We start from the raw sequence: 11,650 nt of genomic DNA on the forward strand, positions 1-11,650 counted from the left end.
CACTAATGAATACGTAGGAATCGATAATTTAGAATCAACGTCTATTCAACGTCCTTCTAACCGGCTGCAAGATCCCCAACAATTTCTTCATCATTTTGCAAGACAATGCTAAATTTATTTTCACTCAAGCAAAGGCCCAAGGAGCTATTATAGACCTACATCAAAAAATTTAATCAAGTGATCATAAACCTCCCCTCAGTCACCCAACAAATTTTAATAAATCCCTTCTTCTAGGAACTCACTCTCACTGACAGTTAGTACTAAATTAAATATCTAACCAACTAAAAAAATTAAAAGAATAAAAAAAAAAGGCTGATTTGCAATTTTATCTCAAACTGGTATGCAAAAACAAAAAAGAAAAAAAGAAGAAAAAAAGAAGAAAAGGCAACTTCTATTCTTAACGAATTCAAGTGAATTAATTATTCGAACATTTTGGCCAGCTTGCATGGTTTATAAACAATAACTTGGTGTATGTTTGACTAGGAAAGAACGTGATACTACGAATGTAGGGAAAACATATCTTAAAGCGTCAAGCGTCAAACAAACAATGTCTTCTTTCGAAGAGAATACAGAGACGATGCATGTAAAGGATGTTTACTTCAGGTCGCTGGCTTGCCAACTCGCTCAGCTATCCATCCCAACCCATCATACAACCCCTCGCCTGTAAGGGCACAGCAAGCCTGGATATGCCAGTCATGGTTCTTGATGCTATGTAGCGAGAGGGCTTCAGTTACCTCAGCAGGGGACATGGCATCTTTCAGATCCTGCTTGTTGGCAAATACGAGTACCACAGTGTGCTCAAGATCACCATGTTGAAGGAGCCTGAAAAGTTCATCCTTCATGATACTGATCCGAGCTCGGTCAGTACTGTCTATTACAGCAATAACAGCATGAGTTCCACGATAGTATGTCGCCCATGATGTTCTCAGCCTTTCTTGTCCTCCTAGATCCCACACCTGCTCATGATGTAAGAGTAGCTCAGAGTGACATTATTAGCTGTTATGGGATGTAATTTCTCAGATACCAAGAACAAAATCAAATACTATATATTTAAAGCAAAACATGTAAATGAAAAAAGATGTTGTAAGCATCACAGAGTAGAGGAATGTATATATGCTTTCAATTGCACAAATCATAGAGGAGAAAAATAAGTGTTTGTAGTTACTTTCTGATAAATCCAAGCAGAAAACAAAATATGTGGGTAGTATCTATTTCAAAACTTCCATTCATTTGCAGACGTAGCATGAGATTCTTAGTGAGCTCAAGCCAAGCTTCAACGTTCTTGAGCTCAGCTTGGACTGTTAAGAGAAAGAAATGAAAGGCTAGGTAGGCAGATATACATGCAGGCACGGGAGAGAGAGATAGGGTGGGGAGAATAAGTGAGAAGAGAATGCATACATTAAGAGCTCAAAAGAGAAGAAAACTAGAAAGATCAAGAAGAAAAATAATGGCAGAGTGAAACTGACGATAGAGGAAAAGGTCTTCAAATCATTATCATCATTTTTTTTAGCCATCAGGGGAGAGCGATCACCAAAAGATAGTAACTCAATAATCAGAAGGGTTGTGGTACTAAACAAATAGATGTACACGGCAATCAACTCTTTAGATATTCTTCTAGACTAATTCATTCACATTTGAGGTTGTTAGCCATAGTAGTATTTAATGGGAAAACTAATTCATTATTTTAATGCAAGTCGATTAGATAAAGTATTTCTGATGATTCTAAACCATATATTTTGATTATGTCACAAGATTTTAAAATTTGGGTTTTGGGACCTCTTCATAATACTAGTCCACGTAGAGAGTTTCACAATTTTAATTCCAGGAATTATCACAAAGCTAGTAACATTTACAATGTGATTCAAGATAGATCTTAACTAAACTTGTTCACAACAAATAGATATTTTAAAGCAATCAACTCTTTTCATATTCTTCAAGACTAATTCCGTTCAGGTTCGTGGCTATCAGCCATAGTATTTAATGACAAACTTATTCATTGTTTTTAATGCATATTTGCATTAGATAAAATATTTGTTTAAGTGATTCTCAACCAATCATTTTGATTAGGTCACATAATTTTAAGATTTGAATTCATAGGCCTCTTTATGATCCTAGTTCCGTAGAGAGTTTTAAAATTTTAACTGCAAGCATAGAAATTTGGCTACCAATTATTAAGGGTGGCTACCTGTTGTGTTAAAGGATGTTCACATATCTCCACAATGACATGATATTGTCCACTTTGAGCCTAGGCCCTCATGGCTTTGCTCTTGGGTTCTCCCCAAAAGGCCTTATGCCAATGGAGATATCCTACATCCTTTCAAACCCATGATCTTTATCAAATCTTTTCAATGTGGGACTTTGATTGAACCCCAACAATCCTCCTCTCAAACGAAGGACCACGATTACTCTCATGCTTCCCGCGAGCATCCGGTCACCTGACCTGCTCCGGGCTTCCCCGCGAGCATCCGCATCCGGTCACCCTGACCTACTCCGGACCTCCCCATCTAGACCTCCCCATCCGCATCCGGTCACCCTAACCTGCTCTGGACCTCCCCTCAAGCATCCGATCACCCTGACCTGCTTGGTCACTCATAACTTGTTTCGGGTCTCCCCGTGAGCATCCGGTCACCTTGACCTACTCGCCCCCCCCCCTGCATGTATCTGGTCACTCTAACCTGCTCTAAGCCCCACACGAGCATCTGGTCACCTTGACCTGCTCCGGACCTCCCCACGAGCATCCGGTCACTCATGACCAGCTCCGGGCCTACCCTCAACTTTGTTCAAGGCCACCCCACATGACATCTGGTTTGGACCATGGCTCTGATACCATTTGTTGTGAAAAACGATGCCCACATATCTCCACAATGGCATGATATTGTCCATTTTATGCCTAGGCCCTCATGGCTTTGCTCTTGAACTCTCGCAAAAGGCCTCATGCCAATGGAGATATCCTATATCCTTTTAAACCTATGATCTTTACCAAATCTTTTTAATGTGGGACTTTAATTGAACCCCAACACTGCCAATTATTAAGAGAAAATATAAACCTTATAAGCATTGATGGTGTGAATGAAAGAGACAAATGAAGAGGCAATATATTTTCAATTGTCGTGGCTATATGTACCATCAAGAAAGAGAGAGAGAGAAAAACCATAAGCAATTGATGACTCACCACAATGACAAACAAATAAAATATATTAAAGAAAAAAAATATAGTAGTTTCTAGATTCCAAATAGAATAATTAACTTAAAATAGAAAATATATGATTGCATTGCAAATATAGTAAATAGATTGAATTAGGTACCTTAAAGGAGCTCAAAAACATAATCACATATGAACTGTAAAGGGTCACAAGCTGTTTTAGCAATCTAAATTAACGAATTATCAGAGGAAACCAATACTCTCTTTTACCTTATACCATTGATGGGCTTATACTTTTTTGTATTTAATGTGGCAGAATAGTCTAATAAGACCAGATCATTCACCAATTCGCTGCTTTTTTATTCTTATCAGCCGCCAATTCGGATTCTTATCAGAAAAGAGCATTAAACATCAAGCTAAATCACGCTTTGAATTTGTAGATAATCCTTAGCAAGTTGATAAACATTGTTTGCAGCTTGTTCGTGATCAGAGAAGCTTTATCAAGAAGCTCACAAACAAGCACATTAGTGCAGTTAAATATAAACTTTAGCTAGCTGATAAACTACTTTGTCTAAAATCCCTATATAGAAACAAGACAACAGAAAGGCTCAGCTAATCTTAAAAATAAGCAAAAACAAATTGTTGAAGCTTGTTATTTATCATAACAATAAAGTTATTAAAAGTAACTTGTTTATAACATTAGATGCCCTAAGACCAAGCCATCATACATTGGCATACATTTGAGATTATGAGAAACCAAGCACAGATAACTCTGTAAATTAAGGCAATAAGTTGCCTTGTTACCCATTGACAGAATATTATCTATTGCTTCACTAAAATGTTAAATACCCAGCCTAACCTGTTCAAACCCCTCATTTAATTTGTAATCATATTATAACATTGTGACATGAATATACAAAGGTATATCAGACAACATTTGGAAGGAATCCTCAAGTTAGAAGAATATCTCCCTTCCAAGAAGCAACCACAATGTTTTCTCTAAGAAATCCAAACCGTTTATGAAGCAAAATACTTATATTGAATATATAGGCAAAATACTTATATTATGATTGCTTGCTAAACTCAGTAGTGCCAACTGGAATTGTGAGTCGTTTTGTCAACTTGTAAGCTGATTATACTAAAAACATTGATAGAACTCATTTTAAAGGAAAAAAGGGAATGCTTCAAGTTAACCAAGGAAAATATCTAACACACACCCTATGTCAGATGTCATATCAATGTGCAGAATTGTATTCTCATTTGATTTTTCATAACATCTTATTGCACCTACAAATATAATGCCAAAATAAAATTTCTGGCAGTACAGGTATGCACATTGATACCTTATATTATGTAACATTGCACATAAACTTGTACAAATCCTTGATTTTGCCTAATCAACATGACTAGACAAAATATAGTTTGCATTTCCTCCGATTCATGTTTGCCCTCTTAAATCAGGGATTATGTCCAGTTTTTGGTTGATTTAAATAGTGTTCTAAAGAAATTGAACAGAGTGTAAAAAAAAAAAAGAAGGAATATTCAGTTAGGAACCTAGGGGTATAAACACATTAACCACAAAGCCTGCCAACTATAAACCAAGGAGTATCAACATGCTGTAGGAAGTAAAAGGCACTAAAAAACGAATTAATCCTATTATGATATTTGTTTTAATCCCCCTTAAAAGAAAGAGAGATTTGCTCTAAACATCATAGCAACATCAGACTTCCATTATTGTGTTTATTGACTGATGTTAAAAAGGAAAGGCTCCCTGAAAAAGTAAATAAAAAAAATTAAACAATAATACTTCTTATGAGTTAGGACAATATCAAGTATTCATAATCCACATGCTTGTTTGCAATTTTGCCTTTTCTAAATGGAAATTTACAGAAAAACTATACCAGAGGGAAAATAAAAAAATGGAAATGAGACAAAAGACAAGAAATTTTAACAGAGACAATGTCATTGTTGGATCAAGTGAGAAAAATTTTGTAATAAAAGAGGAAAGACTTGAAAAAAGGAGGATGGAAAGTCTAATTGGGTAGAAGAACAGGAGAAAAAAGTATCATGTAAAAACATACAACAGTACTAAAATGAAACTAAGTCTCTCAAGCATAGAGAGATTATCTCCAAGTATATCATCAGATCTGATGTAGATGAAACAGCAAAACAATTAGAATGCTGAAGCCAATTAGAATGATGCCCAAGATTCCAATGATCAACCATGCTGTCACATGCATCTTATCCGAATACTCAGTAGTTATAGTGCAAGTGAATACTATGATAAATATGGACTGATTCTTTCTAAAGGGTCAAAAATGTTTTTTTTAACGATAGGGAAGAAATAGCTGAAATTAGTAGGTTCATAAACTATTGTACCATTTCTCTTACATAAACAAGTTACAAGAAAGTGCACACTCCTATAAAAGTTCCTGATCGTATATACTTGTATGCCAGACGCTGCCAAATGAGATAATCTACCCATGTCGTTCAACGAATTCATCAGGCAGCCTGCTTCTTTGCGTAATCGAGTTTAAAAAAAATTAAGTTTGCATGACTAACAACACAGAAGAAATATACAAAACACCAAAAGAAAAATAATAATCACGAACCTCAAATCGTATGTTCTTATAGACGACCTCCTCCACGTTGCTGCCGACCGTGGGACTGGTGTTCACGACCTCCCCCAGGTGCAGTTTGTACAGCGTCGTAGTCTTTCCGGCATTGTCCAACCCAATGACCACGATCTTGTACTCCTTCGCGGGAAACATCAAGAACCAGAACCTAGAAAAGAACACCCCCATCTCCTCCCCGATCTAACCTAGCCACCAACGAAATCTGGCAAAAAAAAAAAAAATCAGAGCCATTAAACACTCACGTCGAAAACCCTAATCCATGAAATCTCGAGAATTTCACAAATAGGAGCCAGAACGGATCGAGAAACCAAACAGAAATCAAAAGGCAATTAAAAAAAATCCCGAATTGGCAACGAATTTCCACCTATCGATCGCCGGAACTGGGATCTGGACTTCCGATCGGGAGCTTCTCCCTCGCCTGGAAATCGAGAGATCGGAGGAGGAAAGGAAATGGGATGAGATATATTCCCAACTTATGAGGTAAAATTCCTTTTATATTGTTCCACCATTGTTCCACCAAAGGGCAAAGGGCAAAGGGTAAAGGGTAAAGGAAGAGGAGGCGAAACCGACGTCATGCCACGTCTGCCAACACAAGTGGGCCCACCAAACACCGCGACGACCTACAGGCTCGCTCGATCAACTAATTCACTTCTCTTAAAACCAACTCTATGCTCGGGCTTAAATAATTAGCAACTAATTTAATAAACATAATAATTAACAACTAAGTTTACTCTCTATTAGTCTCAAAATCTAATATTAAATTAAAGAGATTTTTCTTCCTTTTATTTTTATTTTAAATAAAAGATCGGTTAAATTGAATTAACATAATCAAAATTAAAAGATCCATTAATTAGAAAATTTATTTTTTAAAAAAATATTAATTATTTCAGTTAAATTAATTTGATTTCTATTTTAAAATTTTAAATTTAATTAAATCAAATCAAATTTAGCTACGTTGAAATCAGAATTGAGAATTTAAAATCTTTAATTACTCCTCTCTCTCGAGCCTAATTTAATTAAAAAATTCTATTTATTAAATTCCGATTTAAATAATTCGGTTATCAGCTATTTATGATCTTTTTCTTCATGCCATTCAAAATAAACCGGTTCGGTCGCACGCATGTCTGTCCCGAGCACGCATGTCTTGGTGAGCCGTATGGTTCGGAACCGACTGTTTGGAATTCTATAAATGTTTATCGTTTCTGGAAACATCTCTTCTCAGTTCTCACGCCAAATCTGAGATCTAGTGCAATCTCTCGCCTCTCGCCTCTCGCCGATCGCCGATCGCCGACCGGAGAAGAGAACCCTAGAATTGTGATCGCCACTTAGCTCATCTCGCTCTGATCCGCAATTTCGATCCCATGAACGCTTCCAAGTTCATGGACAAGCAAATCATGGAGCTCTCAGGATCTTCGCAGCCGCCCGACAAGTTCTTCGACCTCATCAACCCCCAGGAGGAGCATCCTATCAGCACCGCCGCCGGAGGAGACGTGAAAAAAGAGCAACAGCATCAGGAGCCTGAGATCCTTCCGAGCTATGATTTTCATCCCATCGGATCCTTCTCGCCCCCAACCAGCAGCGGCGGTGGAATCGGTGGTGCTTGGCCCACCTGGGGTTCCGTCGACTCTAAACTGGCTTCTTTAAATCTCAAAGTATGCAAGTTTCTTTGGATTTTTATGATGTTTTGTTGATCGGGCTATAATATATTATCATGAATTTTAATTGGATTTTGGTAGATCTGATGTGTTCCTCACTGTGAAACGATCCTAGTTCCTGTTCTCTCGTTGTGAGCTGGTGTAGAAATTCTGATCCTAGCATGAAAATGGACCCCCAAAAAATTGACAATCTGTTCTGCATTTGGGATGGGCCATTTGTAGATTTATTGTTTTGGAACATAACTCCCGAAGCTAGTGGTATGACTTGGTGCTCAGATCTGTACGACTTGCTGTGATAAGAAAAGAGAACGTTTAATAGAGGTAGTAGTGGCTTAGAGCCGTCAAAGTAGCAGAGTGGCCCCTATTAGCTTTGTGTTGATCTAGGAAAAAATAGGATTAGGATTGTAATAAACTGATAGAAGAGCCTTTCCAAGGAAATCAACCAAAATGTATACAAGTATATAAATAAGATGGTTAATAGAGATATATCATAGTCTTTTATTCTACTTTTTTCAGTGGCTGGATTTTGTTTTGCATTTCTATGTCCATTCTTAGGTTGGGAAATTCAACGGTACTCATAAAGGGGGTGCATGTTGCTTATATAAACTAAGGGACCATTTTGGTCATAGTCAAAAATAATTTTACCACCTGATCTCCAATCAGGAGCTAATGATGCCCGATTGCCTCTAGCTGTGTAATCTTTGTGTAGACAGTAACTAACTATTTTTTAATCCTAACATCTCTAGTATGTAATTATCTAGTGTTGGCAGCAACTAGCCCAAATGGTAATTACCTAGTGTGTATGGGCTTTCTCATGCATGGTTAATGCAAATGGTTATTTGAGACTATTGCACAAATTTCATTGAAATTGTTATGATCATTTCATTTGGGGATCACCATACTTTGATACTTTAACCTCATGGAGCTGAATGCATAGTTTTCATAAAACTTATGATAACTCCTAGTATAGGGAGCTGAGGTTGGTCAAGGTGTAAGCAACTTGGTTGAAGTGAACAAAGGTGGGGTTAACTTGGATTTTTGATTATGGGATCTATTATATGGTTTGAAACTTGAGGTTCAATGGGAAATTGAGGTGAGGAAGAGCAGAGGCCAATTATGCTGGAGTGGAGATAACTAGGAAAACAGGAATGTGGTGATGGCGACAAGTTGTCATCTGAAAATCTTTGGAGTCCTTTGCCTTTGTAGTTGACCTGCAAAGACTTCTTTACATATTGCCCTTGATTCACTTTTATAGGTGCCAAGTTAATTCTCATCTAATGGTGGATCTCCTTGTGACCAAAGCATCGACCAAATTGACCAGACACATGCCCTATCCTTATTGGTTTTAACTAGGTCACACAGATTGAGCCTTGTTGACGTTCATCACCATGATGCATGGGATTAGTGAGTAATATTATCCACGACAAAAGTAGGTCATAATCTACTGGGTTTTGAAGGGTGCTTCGTGTTATTAATTTTATTATATTCAATTTAGATAACAATCTATTCAATTCAATTTATCTACAACATGCTTGGCTTATTTTTTTCATGCAATATTTTAGAACATTTTAATTACTGTATCTTGTTATTACCATGAATAAGCTTGTATAATACTTCTTTTTTTTCAACGATGATCTTGAACATGACTTTTTTTTCTTGATGTTTTTGCAGAATGCTGGTACCCCAGAGCCTCATGGATTTGCACAAGTTGGCCATGAGAAAGAAAAGAGTTCATATGATAATGTAATTGGATCTGACATTGATTACATAGTGAAAAAACATACTGATAGGCTGATGGATGCTATGGAAGGTATAAGTTCAAAGCTATTACAACTTGACAACAGGACTCATCACCTTGAAAATTCTTTATCTGAGATTAAAATGACCATCGCAAATAATAATGGAAGTACAGATGGAAGGCTAAGTCAACTCGAGAATATTCTGAGAGAGGTATTTTATTTATTGTTATATTTTACTTATTTGCATGTATATCATGTGAAAGTTCAGTTTATTTCAACTTCCTTTCATTTAATTTATCTCATACTGTTAGCATCCCTTCTTGTTTAATGTAATGGTGCGCATAGGATAACCTAAATTTGACAAAAATAGAGGAATTAACTTAGAGAGTAGTTTGCATGTATCACACAATTGTGAAGAAGTGCAAGTCATGAATCTCATGTGATTAATTCCTTTTATAGTTTTTTTGCCACTGCTTTATATGTTCTTATTGAATTATATGATGCCATCCAATTCTTGCATTGCCTCCTTGTTGAGTTAGTTTTTTCTTGTGATTCCTTGATCAAACCTCTTTCATGTCTCTTAATTGGTTAACTCCTATCTGGATCAACCATTTTGGATCGCTATCAACCTTCTTATCTTTATAGCAAAGAACAATCCCAAAATTCATTTACTGAGTTTCATCTTCACATAATAACCTAAGCTTTGTTGAGCACTTAGTTAGCTGACATTTTTAGGATCCATTCTGGATAAATTAGGCTAAATGGTAGCTAGCGTTTCCATTATTCTACAATTTTTTTTTGCCTCTCAAAGTGCTTACTATATTCTGATCAATACCCTCTGCATATATTTCCTTTTTTTTTGGTAAAATAAAAAAATTGTCTGACATATTTGTTCTTTGAGCTACGCAATAAATTTAACCTGAATGGATGTTCATAGAGGATCTAATTATTCTAATATATCCATATACAGTTGTATAGGTCAACCTTGTTCCCCTGTACTGATAAATGCAACAAATGAACTAAAATTGAATTGGTCAAATGTCCTCCAGTTCAGTTGTATGTTGGCAAGAGAGCCTATTATTCCATGTTTGGTCATTGAGCTTTTAATGTACTCTTGCAGGTACATGCTGGGGTGCAAGTTCTGCAGGATAAGCAAGATGTCGTGGAGGCACAGCTGCATCTTACACAATTGAATGCTCCTAAGGGAGAGCTGCAGTATTCTGAAAGTTCAAAAACTGAGCAGCCTGAATCACAGCAACAGATACCTCCACCACAACAGCTCATCCAGCAATCCTATCAACACACTGTCCCATTAACTCAGCCAATAATGCTTCCTTCTGCGTCTGTACCAAATGCTTCATTACCTGTACAACCCAATTCACCACTCCCGATCCCTCCACTACCTCAATCACAGGTTCCTTCAGTGCCATCTTTTCCACGAGATCCTTACTTTCCTTCGGCAGCTTCACAAGTAGAAGACCCATCAAAACCATTTCAAGTCACAGCTCAGCAGCAGCAGCAAGCAACGGCACCTCCCCCACCTCTGCCACAAACCTACCAGTCCTCTCAGCTTCCACAGTATCTCCAGCCACCACCATCACACCAACTTGTACATCCGTCGCCGCAGTCACTTACCATATCCCCTCACTCTGAAGAATCTGTACATGTGCCTCTGCCTCAGAATTATCCTCCGAGCATCAGGCAACCTGTTCCTTTTCCACAGCATCCCTCCTCTCAACAGTTTTATGGTCCCAATTCCAGCACGTATGAACCACCTACAAGCAAGCAGAGTCCTGGGTTGCCATCATTTTCCTCTAGCTACGGGCCACCTGGTCCTAATTACTCAGATTCATATGTTCATACTGGGTTTGCTTCAAGCCAAAGTAACTCTGCCGGGAAACCCTTGCCCTTTGCTTCCTCTGTGCCACCTGGTGGAAGCAGCAATTATCCACGTCTGCCGGTGGCCCGTGTCCTACCACAAGCTGCAGCAACTGGGTCTGGTTCAAGTGGTTCTCCAGGAGCCAGAGTACCAATTGATGATGTGATAGAGAAAGTTACGACTATGGGGTTCTCAAAGGACCAAGTCAGGGCAACTGTAAGGAAACTGACTGAGAATGGACAATCGGTTGATCTGAATGTGGTTCTTGACAAATTGATGAATGACGGGGAGATCCAACCGCAGAAGGGTTGGTTTGGTCGGTGACGAATGCAGAAATTTTACGAGTGTATAAAACTCCTATTACTGGATTGACTGATTTGAGTTACATCTTGTGGTAGTGTTGTGCCTTCCGAGCACAATGCATGAACGTGTTTGTTTGCTGTTGCCTCGATCAGTGTTTTCCATAAATGCTCCAAATTCATGGCCAGTTTAAGGTTATTCCTTAAATGACAAATGGATGGATAAATATGGTTGTTCAATAGCACTTTACCATTTTGATCCGAGAAAGTCAAATAATGTGAATGCTGTTAAGGATTTAC

General features: G+C 37.8%; 2 protein-coding genes across 2 annotated transcripts; one reads left to right on the forward strand and one right to left on the reverse strand.

The window, feature by feature from the left end:
• Positions 1-495: 495 nt before the first annotated feature.
• LOC121992129 (ADP-ribosylation factor-like protein 5) lies at positions 496-6,303 on the reverse strand. The gene is made up of 3 exons (XM_042546292.1): positions 6,143-6,303; positions 5,755-5,980; positions 496-956 (listed from the first exon to the last, which is right to left on the reverse strand). Exons 2-3 carry the CDS (start codon positions 5,944-5,946, stop codon positions 600-602), a joined length of 549 nt encoding a protein of 182 aa, XP_042402226.1. The 5' UTR covers positions 5,947-5,980; positions 6,143-6,303; the 3' UTR covers positions 496-599.
• A 684-nt stretch (positions 6,304-6,987) lies between these two features.
• LOC121992131 (protein transport protein sec31-like) lies at positions 6,988-11,611 on the forward strand. The gene is made up of 3 exons (XM_042546294.1): positions 6,988-7,430; positions 9,105-9,383; positions 10,293-11,611. The coding sequence occupies exons 1-3, from the start codon at positions 7,140-7,142 to the stop codon at positions 11,373-11,375; spliced, it is 1,653 nt and encodes a 550-aa protein (XP_042402228.1). The 5' UTR covers positions 6,988-7,139; the 3' UTR covers positions 11,376-11,611.
• The last annotated feature ends 39 nt before the right edge of the window (positions 11,612-11,650 follow it).

Source organism: Zingiber officinale, chromosome 6B (genome assembly GCF_018446385.1).
Source record: "Zingiber officinale cultivar Zhangliang chromosome 6B, Zo_v1.1, whole genome shotgun sequence".
Taxonomy (NCBI): Eukaryota; Viridiplantae; Streptophyta; class Magnoliopsida; order Zingiberales; family Zingiberaceae; genus Zingiber; species Zingiber officinale.

Bases quoted from the DNA above. Each gene is read 5' to 3' on its own strand.
- LOC121992131 (XM_042546294.1), top strand. From the start codon at position 7,140: ATGAACGCTTCCAAGTTCATGGACAAGCAAATCATGGAGCTCTCAGGA. The intron at 7,431-9,104 runs GTATGCAAGTTT...ATGTTTTTGCAG, and splicing joins TGGCTTCTTTAAATCTCAAA to AATGCTGGTACCCCAGAGCC. The intron at 9,384-10,292 runs GTATTTTATTTA...GTACTCTTGCAG, and splicing joins TCGAGAATATTCTGAGAGAG to GTACATGCTGGGGTGCAAGT.
- LOC121992129 (XM_042546292.1), bottom strand. From the start codon at position 5,946: ATGGGGGTGTTCTTTTCTAGGTTCTGGTTCTTGATGTTTCCCGCGAAG. The intron at 957-5,754 runs GTTCGTGATTAT...CATCATGAGCAG, and splicing joins ATAAGAACATACGATTTGAG to GTGTGGGATCTAGGAGGACA.